The following is a 24,930-nucleotide window of genomic DNA, read 5'->3' as shown; positions in this document are numbered from 1 at the left end:
TGACCCTATAGACTGTAGCCCGCCAGGCAGTTCTGTCCATGGGATTCTCCAGGCAAGAATACTGGAGTGGGTTGCCATGCCTCCTCCAGGGGATCTTCCTGACCCAGGGATCTTCCTGACCGAGGGACCAAACCGACATCTCTTATGTCTGCTGCACTGGCAGGTGGGTTCTTTACCACTTGTGCCCCCTGGCAAGCACATGGCGGTGTCTGTATGTCAATCCCAATACACCTCTTCTGATGCTTGTCCTTGCGTTCTCTGAACACATCACAGTTGTTCTTACCTACATCGGAGCCTTTTCCCTTGTTGCCTTCCCTTTGCCAGGAAATCTTTTCTTCATGATCTTCAGGTGGTTTACTTTCTTGCTACACAAAAGTCAGGTACTACCAGAGCCATTAAGTGAAAAACTTCATTTTCTTCCCTCATCATTCTCCATCACTTTACCCAGCTTTATTTTTCTTCATAATATATCATTACCTGTAATTTTATCAAGTAACATATATATATATGAATGTATGTATATATATGTATTGTATGTATGTATATGTATATGTATGTATGTATATGTATGTATGTATATATGTTACTTTTTGTCTGTCTGCTTCACTTACATGTGAATTCCATGACGTTAGGGACATTACCTGTCTTATTTACTATGGTCTTCCCAGAGCCTCGAACAGAAGCTGGTCCACAGTAGAGTCTCAATGAATATTTGTTGAATTAATGAATGTATCGAGCAGTAGGAACACAAAGGCAAATAAAAAGAGCATCTGCTCTCAAGGATCTTAAAGTGAAGAACCCAGACTTGTTGTTCCTTAGCACTCTAGATCAATTTTTTATAGCGGAGGGACAACCAGCACAGCCAGGAGTAAGGGAAGGTTTTTTAAGAAGACATAGTGCTGAACCCTTAAGGAGGAGTAAAGTTAATCAGTCAAAGAAGAAATTCAAGTCATTTCAGGTCAAGGAAACAGCATGAGTAAGGCACGTAGGTGTTTGCACAGAACTGCAGGATGCTCAGTAATTAAAGCAAAGCATGAGACAAAAGGCAGCAGGAAAGAAGCCTGGAGAGGTAGAAGCTGGACTGTGGATGGCTTTATCTCGTATGATGACAAGCTAAGACTGTATCGTACAGAAAATGGAAAGCCATTGCAGGCTTTTATGAGACAGAGCGATACGGTCAGATATGCATTTTAAATACCTTACTCTCGGAATTGAGGGTGGGTCTGAGCACATGGATGCCAAGTGGGCAAATAAATGCAGATATACAAACCAGGCAGTGGTCACAGGATTGGAATGAACAGTGAGGGGGAGGAGAAAGGACGAGGAATGGAGTGTGAATTTCTGACTTTCAGTTCGATTCACCGGGGCCAAAGCATTGCTGTTTATTGAAATATAACTTATATGAATAACAGGATAAGAGGGAAATGAGTTTGGGACATGTTAAGTTTTAGTGTTCAATGAACCTCCAGCTGTTTTTGTTCAGAATGCAGTTGGATCTGAAACTCAGGGGTTAGCTCAAGACTGGTTTTATATATATATATATATATGTAAAGTATTTATTTATTTATTTGGGTGCCCCAGGTCTTAGTTTAGCCATGCAAACTCTTAGTCACGGCATGTGGGATCCAGTTTCTTGACCAGGAATCAAACCCAGGCCAGCTGCATTGGGAGCCCAGAGTCTTAGCTGCTGGACAACCAGGGAAGTCCTAAGACTGGTCATTTATTTTTTAGCAGCTTTATTGTGATATAATTATATACAGTTCATCCATTTTAAAGTGTGTAATTCAGTGACTTTTAGTATTTTCACAAAATTATGCAACCACCACTACAATCAATTTTAGAACATTTTATCACCCAACAAGAGAACTATATCCTTAGCAGTTATCCCCCCTTTTCCTTCAACCGCCACTCCCCACCACCTCAGTCCTAGGCAAGCACTAATTTACTTTCCATTTCTATGAACCTGCTTATTCTAGACTTTTCATATACATGGAGTCATGCAGCGTGTGGTCTTCTGTATCTGGCTTCTTTCACTTAGCATAGTGTTTTCAGTGTTGAAATGATGAAATGAAACAATGTGTTAGTGCTTGGTTCCTTTTTATTGCTGAATGATATTCCATTGTATTGATAGGCCACATTTTGTTCATACATTTACCAGTTGCTGCATGTGTGAATGGTTTTATGTTTTGGCTGTTATGAATAATGCTGCTATGAATAGTTCCATGTAAATATTTCTGTAGACATATATTTCCATTTCTATTGAGTAAATGTCCAGGAATGGAATTGCAGGGTCATAAGGTAACTTAAGCTCAACATTCAGAAAACCAAGATCATGGCATCTGGTCCCATCACTTCATGGGAAATAGATGGGGAAACAGTAGAAAACAGTGTCAGACTTTATTTTGGGGGCTCCAAAATCACTGCAGATGGTGACTGCAGCCATGAAATTAAAAGACGCTTACTCCTTGGAAGGAAAGTTATGACCAACCTAGATAGCATATTGAAAAGCAGAGATGTTACTTTGGCAACAAAGGTCCATCTAGTCAAGGCTATGGTTTTTCTAGTGGCCATGTATGGATGTGAGAGTTGGACTGTGAAGAAAGCTGAGAGCTGAATAATTGATGCTTTTGAACTGTGGTGTTGGAGAAGACTCTTGAGAGTCCCATGGACTGCAAGGAGATCCAACCAGTCCATTCTGAAGGAGATCAGCCCTGGATTTTCTTTGGAAGGAATGATGCTAAAGCTGAAACTCCAGTACTTTGGCCACCTCATGCAAAGAGTTGACTCATTGGAAAAGACTCTGATGCTGGGAGGGATTGGGGGCAAGAGGAGAAGGGGACGACAGAGGATGAGATGGCTGGATGGCATCACTGACTCGATGGATGTGAGTCTGAGTGAACTCCAGAAGTTGGTGATGGACAGGGAGGCCTGGCGTGCTGTGATTCATGGGGTTGCAAAGAGTCGGACATGACTAAGAGACTAAACTGAACTGAAGGTAACTCTGTGTTTTAACTTTTTGAGGTATTGCCATACTGTCTTCCAAAGTGGCTGCACCATTTCACATTTCCTACCATCAATGTATGAGAATTCTCATTTTCCTATTTCCTGACAACAATTGGTACTATCTTTTTGCTTGTTTCACTGAAGTATAATTGATATACAATATTATATGTTACAGGCATACAGTATAGTGATTCACAGTTTATAAAGGTTATACTCCATTTATTGTTATAAAATATTATAAAATTATCAGTAAGTGGTGCTGAGAAAATTGGACAGCTAACTGTGAAAGAATGAAATTAGAACACTCCCTTAACACCATACACAAAAATAAATTTTAAATGGCTTAAAGACCTCAGTGTAAGGCCAGACACTACAAAACTCTTCAAGGAAAACATAGGCAGAACAGTCTTTAACATAAATCACAGCAAGATCTTTTTTGGCTCACCTCCTAGAATAATGAAAATTTAAAAAAAAATAAACAAGTGGGATCTAATTAAACTTAAAAGCTTTTGTACAGCAAAGAAAACCATAAACAAAACAAAAAGACCACCCTCAGAATGGGAGAAAATATTTGCAAATGAAGCAACTGACAAGGGATTAACCTCCAAAATATCCAAACAGTTCATGAAGCTCAATACCTAAAAAAAAAAAAAAAGCCACAATCTGAAGATAAGCAGAAGACCTAAATAGATATTTCTCCAAAGAAGACATACAGGTGGCCAAGAGGCACATGAGAAGATGTTTAGCATCACTAATTATTAAAGAAATGTAAATCAAAACTACAATGAGGTACCACCTTACACCAGTCAGAATGGCCGTCAAAAAATTCTACGAACAGTAAATACTGGAGAAAGTGTGGAGAAAAGGGAACCCTCCTACAGTGTTAGTGGGAATGAAAATTGATATAGCCGCTATGGATAATAGTATGAAGTTTCCTTAAACAGCTGAAAATAGAACTATGATATGACCCAGCAACCCCACTCCTCGGCACATGCCTCAAGAATACCATACTTTGAAAAGATACATGTGCTCCATTGTTCATTTCCGCACTATTTACAATAGGCAGTATATAGAGGCAACCTAAATGTCCATCAACAGATGAATTGATAAAAAAGGTGTGGTGCGTACATACAATGGAATGTTACTCAGCCAAAAAGGGGACAAAACTGTACCATTTGCAGAATGGCAAATGGATGGTCCGCGCATGTGGATGGACCTAGAGAGTGTCCATACGGAGTGAAGTAAGTTGGAAAGAGGAAAACAAATATCGTACATTGATGCATATATGTGGAATCTAAAAACATGGTACCAATGAACCTATTTGTAAAGCTGAAATAGAGACACAGACATAGGGACAAACAGGTGGACACCAAAGAGGGGAGAGGCAGGGATAAACTGGGAGATTGGGATTGACATAGACATGCTACTGATAGCTTACGGTGAACCATGTCAGATGCATGATCTCCAAAGAAGATTCAGCTTCGGGACCAGGGACCAGGCTTGATCACCCAAGAGCTTTTGTGTAGCCAAGTTTTGTTGAAGTGTGAAAGGGGACAGAGAAAGCTTCGGACACAGATATCAGAAGGGGAACAGAGAGTGCCCCCACTCTCTAGTCTTATCAAGGCCTTACATACTTTCGCCAGACCCATTCCCTCAACATACATCTTAAATTAACAAGATTCAGTTCAGTTCAGTTCAGTCACTCAGTCATGTCCGACTCTGTGACCCCATGAATTGCGGCATGCCAGGCCTCCCTGTCCATTGCCAACTCCCGGAGTTCATTCAGACTCACGTCCATCGAGTCCGTGATGCCATCCAGCCATCTCATCCTCTGCCATCCCCTTCTCCTCCTGTCCCCAATCCCTCCCAGCATCAGAGTCTTTTCCAATGAGTCAACTCTTCGCATGAGGTGGCCAAAGTACTGGAGCTTCAGCTTTAGCATCATTCCTTCCAAAGAAAATCCAGGGCTGATCTCCTTCAGAATGGACTGGTTGGATCTCCTTGCAGTCCATGGGACTCTCAAGAGTCTTCTCCAACACCACAGTTCAAAAGCATCAATTATTCAGCTCTCAGCTTTCTTCACAGTCCAACTCTCACATCCATACATGACCACTAGAAAGTTGGCAAAGCAATGTCTCTGCTTTTCAATATGCTATCTAGGTTTGTCATAACTTTCCTTCCAAGGAGTAAGCGTCCTTTAATTTCATGGCTGCAGTCACCATCTGCAGTGATTTTGGAGCCCCCCAAAATAAAGTCTGCCACTGTTTCCACTGTTTCCCCATCCATTTCCCATGAAGTGATGGGACCAGATGCCATGATATTCGTTTTCTGAATGTTGAGCTTTAAGCCAACTTTTTCACTCTCCACTTTCACTTTCATCAAGAGGCTTTTGAGTTCCTCTTCACTTTCTGTCATAAGGGTGGTGTCATCTGCATATCTGAGGTTATTGATATTTCTCTTGGCAATCTTGATTCCAGCTTGTGCTTAGAACTAACAATAGAAAGGTCTCACCAGATCCACTCCCACATCCCACAAGTCTTAAAAGAAGGGGATTAGTAGTAACAGAAAGATCTTACCAGACCCACTTGCATAATATACATTTTAAGATGCCAGGATTAGTCAGAAGGTTCTCAAGAAGGAGTAACATGTCCTGAAGCAGGATACACTGTTGTTATATAATTCTTAGTACAGAGTTTAAGATGAGTTGTTGTGTTGTGATACATTGTTGTTATATAATCCTTAGTATAGAGTTTAAAATGAGTGTTTTGTATCAGCTCTGGGCTTAAAGAAAAGAAAATGTTTGTCCTTTTCTCCTCCTTGAGAACTCCAGACCGCTATCTCCTCCTCAAGAGCCCCAGACCACTCTCTCCCTCTTGGGGACCCCAGACTTCTTATCAACCTACCTAGGAATTGTCTCTCTCACTACTATGTATAAAATAGATAACTAATGAGAACCTACTATATAGCACAGGAGAAAAAAAGGAAGGGACAATCTTTATAGGACATAAGTTAATCTTTAAAATTCACTCCAATATACAGTTGGTGCAGACAAATGCTCTTTGATTCCACTCACACGATATACTCAAATTCATAGAGTCAGAAGGTACATTGGTAGATGCCCGGGGTCGGGAGGGGGTGGTGGGATGGGGAGGAAGAATGGGGACTTAATGTTTAATGTGGACAGAGTTTTAGTTCAGGAAGGTGAAAAACTCAGGAGGCTGATGATGGCAAAAGCTGCACAATAATGTGAGAGTGCAGAGTGCCACTGAAACGTACAGTTGCTGCTGCTGCTGCTGAGTCGCTTCAGTCGTGTCCAACTCTGTGCGACCCCATAGACGGCAGCCTACCAGGCTCCCCCATCCCTGGGATTCTCCAGGCAAGAACACTGGAGTGGGTTGCCATTTCCTTCTCCAGTTAAACATGGTTAAAATAGTATGCTTTATATCATGTGACTCTTACCACAACAAAAAAACATTTTAAAAAATATTGACTATACTCCCCATGTTGTACGTGATATCCTTATACCTTATTTTATACCTGATAGTTTGTGCCTCTTAATCCCCTACTCCAGTATTGCCCCTTCCCCTTATACTGTCTTTTTGATGATAGCCATTCTGGTGGTCATAAAGTGGTATCAAAATGTAGTTTTGATTTACATTTCCCTGATGACTAATGACACCGAGCATCTTTTCATGTGATTATTGACCACTTATATATCTTTGTAGAGATAACTACTTATATACTGTGCTCATTTTAAAATTGGCTTATCTCTCTTTTTATTATTTGGATATAATAGCTATATATTCCAGATACAAGTCCTTTATCAGACATATTATAGTTCATATAATTTTGAGAGTCATCTGTTCATAGGTAAAGTGAAAAGAGTAGTTACGATCATTCAAGGAAGTTACATACAGTAAGGAACCAAATGATACCCAGGTGAAACAACACGATTTAGGGGTTGAGAAGAAGAGAAATCATAGAAAAATAATGAAGGAAGAGCCAGAAAGGGAGGAGAAAGCATCCCAGGGGAGTTGAAAAAGTAGAATCGTAGAAGTGAATGGTCAGATTTACTGGATGCAGCAGAGAAGTGCAGTAAGATGAAGACTCAAAACTGCACGTGGGAATGGTCGCTCAGAAGCCGCTGGCCGCATTTGTCAGAGCAGTTCCAGTGTAGAGGTGGAGACAGAAGGCAAGTTGTGATGGACCAAGGGAGTCATGGGTGGTAAGGAAGCAGAGACCACACTTTCAAGAAGCTCAACTAAAAAGAGATCAAAGGAAATTGGAGAAAAGGAAAGAAAAGGATTGGGGCAAAAAAACTGATAGAGAGATGTTGGATATAGAGTAAAGAGATATCATCTGTGGAGCAACATTTGACTTCTGGGAAGATGATCAGTTGCAAAGATGGAGGTACTTGTCTTGTCTTGAAGTAGAGACCTCTCTTTCCTAACATGAAACAGAGAGGAGATAAAGGTAGGTATCAGATCAGCCGGAACCACTGTTTGTCTTACTGTAACTCCCAGAAACTCAATTCAGTGAGGATAGAAGTAACTATGGTTTTTCCTGTGGTCATGTATGGATGTGAGAGTTGGACTGTGAAGAAAGCTGAGCGCCGAAGAATTGATGCTTTTGAACTGTGGTGTTGGAGAAGACTCTTGAGAGTCCCTTGGACTGCAAGGAGACCCAACCAGTCCATTCTGAAGGAGATCAGCCCTGGGATTTCTTTGGAAGGAATGATGCTAAAGCTGAAACTCCAGTACTTTGGCCACCTCATGCGAAGAGTTGACTCATTGGAAAAGACTCTGATGCTGGGAGGGATTGGGGGCAGGAGGAGAAGGGGACGACAGAGGATGAGATGGCTGGATGGCATCACTGACTCGATGGACGTGAGTCTGAGTGAACTCTGGGAGTTGGTGATGGACAGGGAGGCCTGGTGTGCTGCGATTCATGGGGTCGCAAAGATTTGGACATGACTGAGCGACTGAACTGAATTGAACTGAACTGAGAAGTAACTAGTGCTCATCTACACCTCTTTCCTTCCAGGCTCATGGAAGACCACACTTGCACGTCTAGTCCTCTCACAATTCAGCAGGATCATATGAGCCTTTTGACTAGTGTCATGTGAATAGAAGAAAGTGAGTCACTTCCAGGTTTAGGCAATGTAAGGCCCACATAGGATTTTTAAAGTCCTTTTCTCCCCCATGTTGTTGCGGTACTGGAGGAAACCTCAGATAAAGATGGGACAGCCAGAAGACCAAGGTAGCTTGGAGTCCTGATATTCTGTAACTACAGTGGACAATGTGAGAGTGGTAAACAAACTTTTATCATATTCAGCCACTGAAGTTTGAGTATTATTAAGAAAGTGAAAATGAAAGAAAGTGAAAGTCTCTCAATCTCATCCAACTCTTTGCGATCCCATGAACTGTGGCTGGCCAGGCTCCTCTGTCCACAGAATTCTCCAAGCCAGAATACTGGAGTAGGTACTCATTCCCTTCTCCAGGGGGATCTTCCTGATCTAGGGATCAAACCCAGGTCTTCCGCAATGCAGGCGCAAGACCCGGGTTCTTTACCAGCTGAGCTTCCAGGGAAGTTCTCTAGCTACCAGGAGTGTTGTTACAATACTATAATTTAGTCTATCCTGATTAAATCCTAGCCTAAGGAAAATTTAGAATACATTGGCAATCAAGAAAGAGTTGAGTAACTTCACTAAGGGAAGGATAGAAATGTAACTGGGCAGTACGAACCAGTATTTCAAACTGAGTTCAACAGGGTGGAGGTATACGAACCTTCAACAGGGAAGCCTCGGCAGGTGGGACCAATAAGGTATTTGGTAATGGTGATATTAACACAATTTGCTCCAGAAGATACAGGAATTCTGAGTGCCATCATGTTGGATCAGTCATCTGCAAAGATACCGCAGAGTGATGTCACGACAGATAAAATAAAGACTGAGCCTGATACCTATGTCTGGTGAAGTGGGAGAGTGACTGGGAGCTTGTGAAATGGTAGGTGAGAGTATAAAGAGTAACCTCATTGGGTGACATAAACCTTAACTGATGAGGGGTTGTACACAAGACTGAGAGAGTGATGGTTCAGAAGCACCATTGTTGATCTAGGAGAAGGCAGTTCTCAACTCCAGACCTTGGAGGATGTAAGTATATAGAAATGGGGCTTTAGGGGAAATGCTGTTTCATTTAAGATTTCATTTAAGATAAGACTATGAAAGATACAGGAAAATGTATTTGCCTTAGACTGTAGATTGAAGGGGCAAAATTGAAACTAGAACAAAGCAGGCTGCTGAAAATGTGCTTTGGTGACAGTTAATAACAAACTTGACGCTGCACAAAATTGCATCCTTGACAAAGAAGCCGGCTTGAGAAACAATTGCAGAACTTGCAAAAAGTGAAAAGCCCTGAATATGAAAAAATCTAATCTTTGAATAATAGGTGTTTCTAAAAAATGCTAACTATTAATCATAAGCAAGACAATATATGTAAAAATCCTAGTGAGTGCTTGAAAAATAGCAGACATTATTAATATTTTCATAAAAGAACACTGAGCAAGTCTGCTGTCTTTTTCTGCATAAAAGCCTATCCAAAACCCTAGCATGGTTTTAAACTGAAGCAGGTGAATTTCAAGCTAATGAGGAAGAAAGTGTCTCAGACAAAACTATCAGCTACTTAGGATTCTAAATTTCTACCTGCAGTTAATAAACTGAAGAAAATTCCTTCTCAAATCCTTACTGCTATAACCCCAAAGAATGTTTTCTCCAAAAAATGGAAAGAACACATTTCCATCTGTTCTTATATGTACTGCAGGCCTCTATAACCAAGGAGACTAATTACTGTTCACTTTGTTTTACCACAGTTTTTCTAAGAAAAGTGTAATATTTAAAGGTGATATTAAGAAGAATGCCATGAGTAACTTACCACTTTTTCACTCATGCATTTAGGATAGGAGTTTAAAAAACCATGAAGGGATTTTTTTTTAAGTCATTGACCATAACTTGTTAGTGGGTGATGAACATTTTGAGCAAAAAAAAATTATAGCTTTCAATATATATAAAAATGTTCCCTTTTTGAATATGACCAAAACTTTAAAACAGGGTAGAAGAAAAAATTTCCTGTATAAAAACCAGTTATTTATGTGAAGATGAAATAGATAAATTTTTTTCCTGGTAAAAATAAATGAAAAATAAAACCCGAGCCTAGATATATCTTCAATAAAACATCAGCTTTCAACAATGAAAATAATACAAGTACACAAACAGTGAATAAATAAAAAGTAAATTGCTTGTTTTATTGAGCATAATACCCTCCATATTGTCACAAATAGAAATTTCATTCTTTTTTATGGCAGAGTAGTATTGTTGTGTGTGTGTATGTGTGTGTGTGTATGAGAGAGATGCTTAGTAAAATAAGTCAGACAGAAAAAGACAAATACTGTACTTTTCACTTACATGTGGAATCTAAAAAACAAATATAACAAAGTAGAAATAGGCTCACAGATACAGAGAATAAGCTAGTGGTTAAAAAGGGAGAGGAGAGGAGAAGGGACAAAGTAAGTGAAAGGGATTGAGAGGTATTAATACAAACCAGCAGTTACAAAATAAATGTCCCAGAGATGTAATGTATAGTGCAAGGAGTAAGTCAATATTTTATAGTAACTTTGTATGGTGTATAATAGTTCCATAATCTATGGAACTATTGAATCAGTGTATTGCACACCTGAAACTAAATAATATTGTAAGCCAATAAATAAATGTAGGAAAGAAGGAAGGAAGCCAGTAGCCGGTCCCTCGTGGTTATATTACATGTAACCTGTATCATCACAGCCTGGTTTATTTTTGTTATTGTGTTTCTCACTATCTGAAATTGTCTTGTCATTTACTTACTGCTGGGCTGCTTTTTTCGTTCTCAACTAGTATGGAAATTCCCTGGTAGTAGGTCTTGAGCCTTTTTCATACTAGTCTCTCTCTGTTCCTGACACAGAACAGGCTGCATGAATGAATGGATGAATCTTGAGATGAACACTTGATCCTTGTTAGCAAAGAAGGCATCTCAAGGAATATGGATGAAGTGTTCACTGTTGGGACCAAAGGTGCAGTAGCTTAAGGGGAAGTCAAAACCCCAGAGAATTCTGATAGCATGGTAGGATTTCTCATTTTTGCTCTCCTGACCTAAAGGAAAATGAAAGAGGCTGGACGGAAGATAAGGAAAAGAGAAAATTTAAGTGTAGAAATGAGACTAACCACTTCCCAGTGACATTTACGCCACAGTATTTTATCAAATAATAGAGTGCAGCCCTACGTCGAGGGATAATTCGGAATTCGAGAGTGTTCCCTTGACAGAGGGTGGTTGGCTCTCCAACGCAGGGTGCTTAAGGAAGTTATGCACAGAGAGAGCAGAAACAAAACACAGAACTAGCAGTGTTCACCTTGCCTCTACCTCTCGCAGCCGGCTGAAGGCCTGAACAAAATGAAGATAGCCAACACTGTGCAAATTCAGGTTTCTAGGAGAGAAAACAAGATACACCGGTGGAGGGAAAGTCAGAGAAGAGTAAGATTCAAGAAGATTGCACTCTATTGTTTTAACTGTAATAAAAGGTTTGCATCTAATAGAAGGCTTGGATAACACTGTCTCCATCAAGAGTTAATAAGCTAAGAGAGTATTCTGTAGATACAATGGCTGAATGTGGATGACTGTCCACTCCCCTCCAGTACTAACTCCTGTGCTTTTGTTTTATAAGTTTATTATTTAGCTTTTTGCTTGAGTTTTATTTACCTGAAATTTAACACACACGCACACAAACATACACACACAGAGACGCAAGATCTAATTTGTGCTTCCGCAGCATTGTTGGTCTTTGATCCCAATCCTTTATTAGATGTTACATTATTGCTCCACTGACTGCACTGCCCCATCTGTCATTCCAGATGCTTTCTGGAAGCAGGTTTGTTTCTAGGCTGTACGTTCTTTCTCATACTCTATCTTAAAAATTGAAGTTTAGTTGATTTTCAATATTGGATAAATTTCAGGTGTACAACATAGTGATTCACAATTTTTAACGGTTACACTCTATAGTTGTTAAAAATATTGTCCATAATCCCTGTGCTGTGCGATATATCTTTGTAGCTTATTTATTTTATACATCACATCATAGTTTGCACCTCTTAATTTCCTACCCTCTACTCCCTTGCCTCTACCCTCTTCTCTCTTCCCACTGGTAACCACTGGTTTGTTCTCTGAATCTGTGAGTCTGTTTCTGTTTTATTTCATTTATTGACTTGTTTATTAGATTCCACACATAAGTGATAACATATTATATATATGTACACACACACACAGTCACTACATGTCCTTTATTCATTCTTTTGTTGTTGGACACTTAGGTTGCTCCCATGAATTGGCTACTGCCAACAGTGCTGCTATGAACGTTGCTAAGTCACCTCAGTCGTGTCCGACTCTCTGCGACCCCAGAGACGGCAGCCCACCAGGCTCCCCCGTCCCTAGGATTCTCCAGGCAAGAACACTGGAGTGGGTTGCCATTTCTTTTTCCAATGCTATGAGCATTAGAATGCATGTATCTTTTCAAATTAATGTTTTCATTTTCTTTGGGTATACACTCAGGAGTGGAATTACTGGATCATATGGCAGCTCTATTTTTGCTTTTGTGAGGAACCTCCATACTGTTTTCCATAGTGTCTGCACCAATTTACATTCCCATAAATGGTAGGGACCTAACAGAAGCAGAAGATATTAAGAAGAGGTGGCAGGAATACACAGAAGAACTGTACAAAAAAGATCTTCATGACCCACATAATAACGATGGTGTGATCACTCACCTAGAGCCAGACATCCTAGAATGTGAAGTCAAGTGGGCCTTAGGAAGCATCTCTACGAAAAAAGCTAGTGGAAGTGATGGAATTTCAGTTGAGCTATTTCAAATCCTGAAAGATGATGCTGTGAAAGTGCTGCACTCAATATGCCAGCACATTTGGAAAACTCAGCAGTGGCCACAGGACTGTAAAAGATCAGTTTTCATTCCAATCCCAAAGAAAGCCAATGCCAAAGAATGCTCAAACCACTGCACAATTGCTCTCATCTCACACACTAGTAAAGTGATGCTTAAAATTCTCCAAGCCAGGCTTCAGCAGTACATGAACCGTGAACTTCCAGATGTTCAAGCTGGTTTTAGAAACGGCAGAGGAACCAGAGATCAAATTGCCAACATCCACTGGATCATTGAAAAGCAAGAGAGTTCCAGAAAAACATCTATTTCTGCTTTATTGACTATGCCAAAGGCTTTGACTGTGTGGATCACAATAAACTGTGGGAAATTCTGAAAGAGATGGGAATACCAGACCGCCTGAACTGCCTCTTGAGAAATCTGTATGCAGGTCAGGAAGCAACACTTAGAACTGGACATGGAACAACAGACTGGTTCCAAGTAGGAAAAGGAGTACGTCAAGGCTGTATATTGTCACCCTGCTTATTTAACTTATATGCAGAGTACATCATGAGAAACGATGGGCTGGAGGAAGCACAGCTGGAATCAAGATTGCCAGGAGAAATCTCAATAACCTCAGATATGCAGATGACACCACCCTTCTGGCAGAAAGTGAAGAGGAACTAAAAAGCCTGTTGATGAAATGAAAAAGGAGAGTGAAAAAGTTGGCTTAAAGCTCAACATGCAGAAAACGAAGATCATGGCATCTGGTCCCATCACTTCATGACAAATAGATGGGGAAACAGTGGAAACAGTGGCTGACTTTATTTTTCTGGGCTCCAAAATCACTGCAGACAGAGATTGCAGCCATGAAATTAAAAGATGCTTATGCCTTGGAAGGAAGGTTGTGACCAACCTAGACAGCATATTAAAAAGCAGAGATATTACTTTGCCAACAAAGGTCCATCTAGTCAAGGCTATGGTTTTTCCAGTGGTCATGTATGGATGTGAAAGTTGGACTATAAAGAAAGCTGAGCACCGAAGAATTGATGCTTTTGAACTGTGGTGTTGGAGAAGACTCTTGAGAGTCCCTTGGACTGCAAGGAGATCCAACCAGTCCATCCCAAAGGAGATCAGTCCTGAGTATTCATTGGAAGGACTGATGTTGAAGGTGAAACTCCAATACTTTGGCCACTTGATGCGAAGAGCTGACTCATTTGAAAAGACCCTGATTCTGGGAAAGATTGAGGGCAGGAGAAGAAGGGGATGACAGAGGATGAGATGGTTGGATGGCATCACCGACTCAATGGACATGGGTTTGGGAGGACTTCGGGAGTTGGTGACGGACAGGGAGGCCTGGCATGCTGTGGTTCACGGGGTTACAAGGAATCGGACACAACTGAGTGACTGAACTGAACTAAAGTGGTGTTAATTATAGTTTGCTTGAATAGCTGGTAGGATAAATACACCCCTTTCATCATCTCTTCTTTCCTTCTTCTTTTTTTTTTTTTTTTACAAAATTGATTTGTTCATTACTTTTTGAAAAATTATGTAAAAATATTTAAATTACACTGAAATTATAGGTTAATTCAGGGAGAATTGCCATCTTTTACACTATTGAATCTTTCTATTAGTGAACATAGCAGCACTTTACATCTAAGTCCTGTGCCTTCAGTAAAGTTTTTATCATATTCTCCAGAGTCATCTTGTTTATATCCTAAAAAGTAAACAAGAAAAACATAAGCAACCTGATGAAAAAGGGGCAGAGACTATGAACAGGCAATTCATATAAGTGAAAATCTTGTTGCCTGTAGACATATGAGAAAACACTACTGCTAACGAGGGGAATGCAAATTTAATCAAAACACCATTTCATACTGTCTAATTGGCAGACAGTAAACAGTGTGATGGTATCAAGTGTTGGAAATGATGTTGAACCTTTAAACTCTACTGATGGACATATAAATTGATATAACACTGATGAGTATAATATGGTTGAAAATGTTCATATGCTATTACTACTAATTCAGTTTCTCTCTATAAAGAAACTCCTGCATGATTTAAAAGATATTTGTTATTATAAAATGCTAAAACAACTTAAGTGTCTTTAGTAGGTAAATGGCTAAACTGTAGTTTAATTACACAATATAAATCTGTTCAGCAGTTGAAATGAAAAAAACAAAAATCAGTTCTCTGCTCAAAAACATAACATGGCTGACAAAAGAGGTTGCAAAAGTGAGTACCACTTATATGGTTTTTAGGAAAACCAAATAAAAGTGTTTTATGTTGTTTACGGATACGTATGTGAGTAATGGGCTTTCCAGGCGGCTCAGTGGTAAAGAATTCACCTGCCAAAGCAGGAGACAAGGGTTCGATCTCTGATCCAGGAAGATTCCCTAGAAAAGGAAATGGCAACCCACTCCAGTATTCTTGCCTGGGAAGTCCCATGGATAGAGGAGCCTGGTGGGCTGCAGTCCATGGGGTTGCAAAGAGACATGACTGAGCACGTGCACACACACACACACACACACACACACACACACACACACACACACACCCGCTCGCGAATAATAAAAGAACAAAAATTTACAAAGGAATGACAAAAGTCAACTTCAGAATAGTAGTTACTTCTGAGGTGAAAGAAGGGGAGGGAAGAAAGGAGAAAAGGGCTAGGTTGGTTGGTTTGTTTTTTTCTGTAAAATCCTTTCTTAGAAAAAAGAAAACCAAAGCAAATATAGCAAAGATTAGTATCTGTCAAATATGGATAGAGGTATATAGATATCTATCATATTTTCTGAGATTTTCTGTATTTTTAAGTTCTTTCATAATTTTTTTAAAAAAGCTTAGACTTAGCACTGATGTAAAAATAGATATTTAGATGTCGTAACACAGTAGATTTCTAACCTAACTCCATTTTACATATGTAAACATAAAATACTTTTGAATTGTAAATAAACATGGAAATTTCCAGGAATAGAGCTATGCAGCAAATCAAGGCAAAACTAAACCAAGATTTCTTTTCTCGTTTGAAACACCATTCATTACGGCAATGACAGGTGTGGTACTTGAGTTGCGGTACAAACCCCTGTGTCAATTCAACGATAGAGTTGCTGGGAGTCTACATATGGATTCAAACAAATAAATGTTTCGTGAGGTCATCTAGGATAGTCAATAACTTATTAAAATTTATACCACATCATTGTAATGTATATTATTTTTAACAATCATAACTATATTTATGATTATCAGAAGCTACTTTTATTTTGCCTTTACATGTTAGCTAGGTACTAGATTGGTTTTTAAAAGATTACGTATGAAAGTAGATGATGTATATTATTTATGAATTTCATTGTGGAATAGAAAAGGCACGTCTCAGAGGGTTGCCAAGCACTGGTCTGGCCTCAACTTCCGTTTCCCCACTTACATACAAAAGTTTGTAAAAAAAAAAAAGTCAGCAAGAAATCAAGTCCATCAGGACAAGGAGGGAGGCGGGCGCTGGCTTAGGGTTGGAGTAAAGACGTGGCTTCGCGGAGTCTGGGAAGATGAAGCAGTGACGGTTTCTGCGGGAACCGAGGCCTGGCCCCACTCCCACGGAGTTTCGGAGGTGGTAGAACTTGGCCGGGAAGGTGGGTTCTTTGGAAAGCGTGCTTCTGAGGGCCAACTCATGGCCTGTAGAAAGCAGCAGAGCCCAGCAGAGGGAGCCATACGATGATGGACCACGGGTGATCAGCCAAGTCAACAAATGGGTCCTTGGAGGTAGTTTAATTTTACTTGGAAAAAAGGAAATGTGAGGTCTCATAACTAGGATTCACATAATTGATTCCGTCTGTTGAAGGGTGATGAAAGGAGCCTATCATGCAGTATGGGAAAACAGAAAAACTTTAATTTTCACGGACACTGTGTCCCTCCTGGGGACCGTGTCCCTGCTTTCCTGGCTTCAGGGGCATCAGAGTGCCATTCCTGTGGCCAGTGTCCTCTCTGTGCTGCCCTTACCCTATGTCCCCTCTGCATCTTATTCTCAGCGCACACAAATCTGTTCTTCTTTGCCTATCGATGAAGTCTAAAAAGTCCTGGTTCTTTACAAAGCAATGCAAATTAAAAATTTTCTCTGTCTCATTTGCTACCATTTCAGACTAGTTCTGGAGTCTATCTTGCATAAATTAGAAAGTTCATGAAGGTCTTTCTCTCATTAGAAGTTACTTTACCCCAGAAATAACTTACTGTTCTTCCCTAAAATGAAAATTGCTACAAATTTTGTGGGGCTATAGTTTACAGAAATATAAAGAAAACTTTTCAAGAAACAGACTGTGTTCCTACATGAAAAGACTCTATATTGTAAGAATATAAATTCTTCCTGAGTTGGTAAGCACACCACAATAACTTCCACGTGAATTAAATGTTAAATGTTTTAAAATATATACAAATTAAATTGTAATTAATCTGGCTAACGTTGAAACCTCTGAGAGGAGTAGGGCATTCTAATACCAAAATCAAAAACAAATGCACAAAAAAAATACAACGGGATTTTTTGATACCATCTTTTACTTCCAAAATTGCAAAAAATTTTTAATTATGTATCTACATACTAGGTGAGTAAAACAGCACTCATTCACCAATGAGAGATAGTTCAGTTCAGATCAGTCACTCAGTCATGTGACCCTATGGACTGCAGCACGCCAGGCTTCCCTGTCTATCACCAACTCCCTGAGCTTATTTAAGCTCCTGTCAATTAAGTCACTCTTTAAATAGCTCAGATGTTTCAGCTTAATGATTCCATTTGGGAGGAATTTATGTATGGATGTGAGAGTTGGACTGTGAAGAAGGCTGAGCGCTGAAGAATTGATGCTTTTGAACTGTGGTGTTGGAGAAGACTCTTGAGAGTCCCATGGACTGCAAGGAGATCCAACCAGTCCATTCTAAAGGAGATCAGCCCTAGGATTTCTTTAGAAGGAATGATGCTAAAGCTGAAACTCCAGTACTTTGGCCACCTCATGCAAAGAATTGACTCAGTGGAAAAGACTCTGATACTGGGAGGGATTGGGGGCAGGAGGAGAAGGGGACGACAGAGGATGAGATGGCTGGATGGCATCACGGACTCGATGGATGTGAGTCTGAGTGAACTCTGGGAGTTGGTGATGGACAGGGAGGCCTGGCGTGGGGTCGCAGAGTTGGACACGACTGAGCGACTGAACTGAACTGAACTGATGCTAAGGAAATAATCTTAAAATTTACATATAAATGTATCAATTGTAGTATTAGTCATAAGATCAAAACTTTGGAAAAAAGTCTTTACATCTAACAGTAGGGTAAACTGACTCTGTGGAATATTATGTCATTATTTTAAAATAATATTTAAAATGATAACATAACAATATGGAAATGCTTTATAATAGTAAATAAAAAGCAGTGTTTGTTTAAAAATATTGAAATATATCTAAACTAATTGTTAATTAGGGAAACATAACATTCAAACACAATGATGTATCACTATGTACTCCCATGCTGCTGCTGCTGCTGCTAAGTCGCTTCAGTCATGTCTGACTCTGTGCGACTCCAGAGACAACAGCCCACCAGGCTCCCCCGTCCCTGGGATTCTCCAGGCAAGAACACTGAAGTGGGTTGTCATTTTCTACTGGCTAAAATTAAACAGATTGAAAACCCCAAATGTTGGTGAGAGCCCTCACACATGGCTTATGGGAGTGCAGACTGGTACAATACCTATTTTAAAACATCTAATGATATTGGGGGGATGCCATGGAGGAAGGCATGGCAACCCACTCTAATATTCTTGCCTGGAGAATCCCATGGACAGAGAAGCCTCGCGGGTTACAGAGTCAGACATGACTGAGCAACTGAGCACGCACACAGACGCAATACACAGTATGTATTATGTTATGCTATGGGCTTCCCAGGTGGGGCCGTGCTAAAGAATCTGCCCTGCCAGTGCTGGAGACGTAAGCACATGGGTTCGATCCCTGGGTCAGGAAGATCCCCTGGAGAAGGAAATGGCAACCCACTCCAATATTCTTGCCTGGAAAGTCCCATGGACAGAGGAGCCTGGTGGGCTACAGTCCACGAGCCACAGAGTCACAAAGAGTCAGACAGGACCGACTGAGGGACTGGGCGTTCACACAAACACACAGGGCGCGTTATATATTATGGGTGGAATTGCGTCCCCTGTTTGGCCCCCTGAAAAGAAGATATGCTGAAGTCCTCACCTCTGGCAGGTCAGTGTGTGACCTTGTTTGGGTACGGGGTTATTGCCGATGTAATTCATTAAGATGAGTGGAGCAGCCTGGGCCCTTGTTGCAGTACGACTGATGTCTCTGTAAGAAGACAGCCTTGTGAAGACACAGAGGACCACGTGAATATGGCGGCAGCCCCTGGAGGGTACATCCACAAGCCGAGGCACACCAAGGATTGCTAGCCATCACCGGAAGCTCAGAGCGAGGCACGAGACAGAGTCCCCCTTTAAACTCTCTCAGAAATAGCCACCTTTATTGACTCTTCAATTGCACTTCTGATCTCTAGACTCGTGTACAAATTTCTGTTGTTTGTAGCCACCTAGTTTGTGGCATTTGATTGGCAGCTCTAGGAAGCCAATACACATTTTCACATTAAAGATGTATATATTTTTACATTCCCAAGAATTTATGTTTATGGTCTCTAATTTCTTGAATAAATCACAAAATTTTAAATAGTAGTCAAATCATTCTACTTTATGTGTAGTTCCTGAAAAAGTTCACTCAAAGACACAATTCAAATATAAAAACAAGACTCTCCGATTCAGGAAAACAAACCATGCAGTGTATCTAGTTGTAGCAAGAGGTCAAGGATCCATTGTAAATGTCCAAATACATTAAAAAATAAAGGATGTGGTTTGTTCCAAGTTGGCCTGTAAATTTCACCCTGACCCGCTGATTCCCTTTCTTACTGGAAATTCTCCACTGTTTGAAGTGACCCTGCACTGGCTTCTGGGAAGACATTCATTTCATTTCACTCTAGGGCACAGAAAGGCTGACCAGAAAGCTCTGACCCAGAGCTGCTCCAGGGTGGAATCCTGATGAACATGGATGGCAGATCTTCATGAGGGACCATCTTTGCTGATAATTCTGCTGTCTGAAGTTAGGAGCAGAGACAGTCTCAGACTTTACAGAACAATGTGCTTTCAGAAACCTCACTAGGGGGTGGATTTTGTATTAGACAGCAGGCAAGCTGGTAGGAGTATCCCCTTTCTTAAATGTGTTCCATATGGTCAGAGGATGCCGTGAAAAACGGCATAAAGGAGCAACACATGGAGAACAGATTTTTTAAATTAACAAAATGCAACATGACTTCTCTGTTGCTTTCAAGTTTTCAAATATCCAAAGACAGCAAAGCAAACAAGAAATTGTAAAGAAATTAATGAGGTAGAATGGCACAGTGGTGAGAGATTATGAAGCCAGGCTGTCTGCTTTCAAACTTCTGTTCTATTGCTTCTTAGCCTGGTATAGGTATTAGCCTAAGTACAACTTTCTTCATCTGTAAAACTGGGATAAAAATGCACCTCCTGTGAAGAGTTGCTTGGGAGATTCCATGAGGAATATGAAAAGCATTTAGCCCAGAATGTTGTACATGGCAAGTGCTTCATAAATATTAGTTGCTACCTTAATAATAATAATGATACAAGTCTTCCCAGATTTACCCTTGAAGTGACTATAAACATTTCCAATAAAACTGATTATAGAGTAGACCCCCGGGTCATTTAGCTTACCCCAATTAAACTAGGATGAGAAGGAAAATCTCAGTTTCTCAGATTGATCATTCTAGTGCTTAACTTTCCAATCAGAAAAAAAAAAAATTTACTCATTTTCCTGGTCTGTTAAATAAGTGGTTGGATTAAGTAATTTCTAAGAAGATTTCCAAGCACTCATAATTTGTATTTCTAAATAGCCGTTGTCGACGATAAATTGCACATGTTAACAGTCTGTCTTTTTTTCGATGCGTGTTTTATTTTCCCAGCTTCTATTATTTTCCTTTCAAAATGTGGCCTTTAGTCTAGTTTGGTCATTAGAGTATTTATTTTTGCTCCAGTTGTGTTCCAAAGGAGTCTCATAGAATTCAGCGGCTTGATGTTGTCAGTGTTCAGTGAGAAGACTGAATTTCTATACCACTAAAGTTCCCTTGTACCAAGTTTTCAGGTTTAGCTGCTTGGGAAGAAAAAAAAAAAATGACATGATGTTTAAGAAAGCTCATCAAGAAATTGACGACTTTTAAAGCCACACATATAACATATAAGCCTCAAACATTGTGATATAACCTTTATTTATTTATTTTTTAGTACTTGCTATTTTATAGATAAAAGCTATTTGGTTATCAGAATCACTTTGTATTTGCCAATCCACCTAGGAGTAGGAACCAGAACTCAACCGACAATGCTGCAGCGCACAGTCCCAATCCTTCCTTCTCAGGCCCTCTCCCATCACCCCATATATTTACTGCTTGCCCAGAAGGTGGCACTGTCGTTTCAAAGCAGTGGCTCCCACGGGGTCCAGAAATGGAACTTGGAAAAATGGGTAGTGGGAAGCAGCGAGAAAAGGCCTGTTTAATGAGCCTTGTGAGTAATGGTAAAATATGTTTAAATAATTGTCTTCTTCAACCTCCCTTTCTAGGGGCGAACGTGAACATGAAGACCAACAACCAGGATGAGGAGACGCCCTTGCACACGGCTGCCCACTTTGGCCTCCCGGAGCTGGTGGCCTTCTACGTGGAGCACGGGGCCATCGTGGACAGTGTGAATGCCCACATGGAGACCCCGCTGGCCATCGCAACCTACTGGGCCCTCCGCTTCAAAGAGCAGGAGTACAGCCGGGATCATCACCTCATCTGCCGCATGCTGCTGGACTACAAGGCGGAGGTCAACGCCCGGGATGACGACTTTAAATCTCCGCTCCACAAGGCGGCCTGGAACTGCGACCACGTGCTCATGCACATGATGCTGGAGGCTGGCGCAGAGGCCAACCTCATGGACATCAACGGCTGCGCGGCCATCCAGTACGTGCTGAAGGTCACCTCCGTGCGGCCCGCCGCGCAGCCTGAGATCTGCTACCAGCTGCTGCTGAACCACGGGGCTGCTCGCATATACCCTCCACAGTTCCATAAGGTGAGGCTGCCGCGTGGGGAGCTGGGCCGATGGGCAGCAGGGTAATGGGGACTCAGAGCGTGGCTCAGTCTGAAATCGCCAAGTCACTCAAGCCTGTTGGAGGCCTGGCTAACTGCCTCTGACCTTCCATCTGACCTTCCATTTGTTATATACCCCTAGCTATCTCAGCCTAGTCCACGTTTGTTTGAAATCTGGGCTGAGAGCAGAGAAAGAGCAAGAGTAGCAGGTTAATTCTCCGTGGCTTGTGTGAACACCAGTGAACTGGTAGTGGCTTCCTGGGGGACTGAATGGGCAAGATCAGAAGGGTGCTGATCGTCTGCAGAAGCGGCGAATGGCGTCGCATGTGCACAAGAGTCTCTTCCGCAGATGTCTGCTCTATAGACGACAGAGCCTGCTTTGGAACTGGTTTGATATATGAAAGGGCGGCTCAGTTTTCTAGTTTAATGAAAACTAACATTTATTAAGAATTAATAATATTTATTATAGAAAAATTATATTTATTAAGCACACATATAAATCATCTTACATTTCTTAATTTAATTCATTTAATTCTGTAATAATCTGATAAGGTAGATTATATTATTATACCTATTGTATAAAGGAGGAAACGAAGGCACAGAATAGTTAAGCAATTTGTCTGATCTCACACAGTGGCGCTGTAGGTATTCTACCTTAGTTCACTGGGTGCTAATGTTTAATTTTATAATATACTACACAACCTTTATTTTAATAGTATTTATTGATAATTTCTCATGGGCTGCTGCTGCTGCTAAGTCGCTTCAGTCATGTCTGACTCTGTGCGACCCCATAGACAGCAGCCCACCAGGCTGCCCCGTCCCTGGGATTCTCCAGGCAAGACCACTGGAGTGGGTTGCCATTTCCTTCTCCAGTGCAGGAAAGTGAAAAGTGAAAGCGAAGTCGCGCAGTCATGTCCGACTCTTGGTGACCCCATGGACTGCAGCCCACCAGGCTCCTCTGTCCATGGGATTTTCCAGGCAAGAGTGCTGGAGTGGGGTGCCATTGCCTTCTCTGTCTAATGGGCTAGTAGGGACCAAATATTAACAATACTGGCAAGACTAACACATGGTCACTACTCTTAGTTAGCTTAGGATCTAGCTGGAGAGACAAACACATAAAGAGGTAACTTTAATATTTCATGGTAAATGACAAAATAGAGGAGTGAAGGGTTCTATAGCACATGGGAGAGAGTTTAGCATTAAGTTGATGATGGTGCTTAATTTGGAAACCAAAATGCCCTTCACCTAAAATAAATTGAATGATAACGTACCTAGGACCCCACTCATCTAAAAGAATTAACAGGCAGCAGAGGAGTTTTATGTGCTCACGAATGCAGGCTCACAGAAAGCTAGCTGACAGAAGTTTTACCAAATTCACAGCCAGCTTCTACCTCCTACCTTGGTAAAATGTCTGAAGTCCTGCAGTGGGAAGGTTAGTTGGAAGAGAAGTTCCACTAAATAAATTTAGGGGAGGTGCACTCAGCACATTCCATACAGTCAACCCACAGACATCCCAGCGCAGATGTGATGAGTTTGATGATTCCTGAGATCTCAGGAAGGAATTTTCTTTTGGTTGTCAGTGTTTTAATGGAGGACTTTTTTTTTTTTCTTTAAAATTGTATGTAATTCCCATAATGTCCTGGAACTTTATCAAACTTTTATAGAGAATCAAGAGGTTGTGGCTCAGCTGGTAAAACAATCTGCCTGCAATGCGGGAGACCTGGGTTCAATCCTTGGGTTGGGAAGATTCCCCTGGAGAAGGGAAAAGCTACCCACTCCAGTATTCTGGCCTGGGGAATACCATGGACTGTAGAGTCCATGGGGGTCACAAAGAGTTGAACATGACTAAGTGACCTTGACTTTCACCTTCCAAAAGATTATGGTGATTAGAAATAAGATAATAAATAATGTTACAATAATATCCTTTGTTGAGTTCTAGATAGGCTTTATACAGATTATTTACTTTTATTTTTCTAATAACCTCTGAGGTAGGCATTGATATTATCCTTATTTAAAAGGTGATGGAATTCAGATACTTTTCTAAAGTCACACACAGTAAGTGGTCAAGCTCATTTATTTTTTTACTGAACTGTGTATTTCCTTTTAAAAAATTATTTTTTACTGGAGTATAGTTGGTTTATAATGTGCTGGTTTCTGCTGTATAGCAGAGTGAATCAGATATATCCATTTATTTAACAAGATTCCCTGAGTACCTATTATGTGCCAGGAACTGTTCCAGGAGATGGAGACAGAGCCATGAATTAAGCAAGGGCCTTCATGGAAGTTGCTCTCTAGTGGGAGGTAGGGAAAAACAAAACAGCAGATGAAATAAATACACTCTGCTATGTTAGGTGCTGTGGAGACAGGTAAAGCAAGGTAAATAAAATAAGAGACCGTGGGGTTTCTTCAGTTTATGTGTGTGCTATTTTACAAAGGCTGATTAGAGAAAATGAGAACGTGAAGAAGCAAGTCATGTGGATACCTGGGGGTGGGCGGAGGTGGGAGGGGAGCATTCTAGGCGTAAGAAAGCAGGTGCAGAGATTGTGAGGTAAGAGAGGACTAACATGTTTAAGGAAGCCAGAGTGCCTGAAGTGGGGTGAGAAAGAGGAAGGAGAAGTCGGAGGGGCATATGAGAAGGTGGTTTGCAGACCATTTATATGGCCTTGTAGGCTGTGCTGACGGGCTTTCCAGGTGGTGCTAGTGGTAAAGAACCCACCTGGCAATGCAGGAGACATCAGAGACCTGGGCTCCATCACTGGGTCAGGAAGATCCCCTGGAAGAAGGCGTGGGAACCCACTCCAGTATTCTTGCCTGAAGGAT

The 24,930-nt window shown here is 40.9% G+C and overlaps 1 protein-coding gene across 1 annotated transcript in view; it reads left to right on the top strand.

The window, feature by feature from the left end:
• Positions 1 to 24,930, top strand: part of ASB4 (ankyrin repeat and SOCS box containing 4) — an 85,328-nt gene that overhangs the window by 40,500 nt on the left and 19,898 nt on the right. The window contains exon 3 of the mRNA XM_005678948.3: positions 21,603 to 22,093. Within this exon, the coding sequence (XP_005679005.1) occupies positions 21,603 to 22,093 (491 nt within the window). The remainder of the gene's footprint in view (positions 1 to 21,602; positions 22,094 to 24,930) is intronic.

The sequence above is a fragment of the Capra hircus genome, chromosome 4 (genome assembly GCF_001704415.2).
Source record: "Capra hircus breed San Clemente chromosome 4, ASM170441v1, whole genome shotgun sequence".
NCBI classification, from domain to species: Eukaryota; Metazoa; Chordata; class Mammalia; order Artiodactyla; family Bovidae; genus Capra; species Capra hircus.
This window is presented reverse-complemented; position numbering and strand designations above follow the sequence as displayed.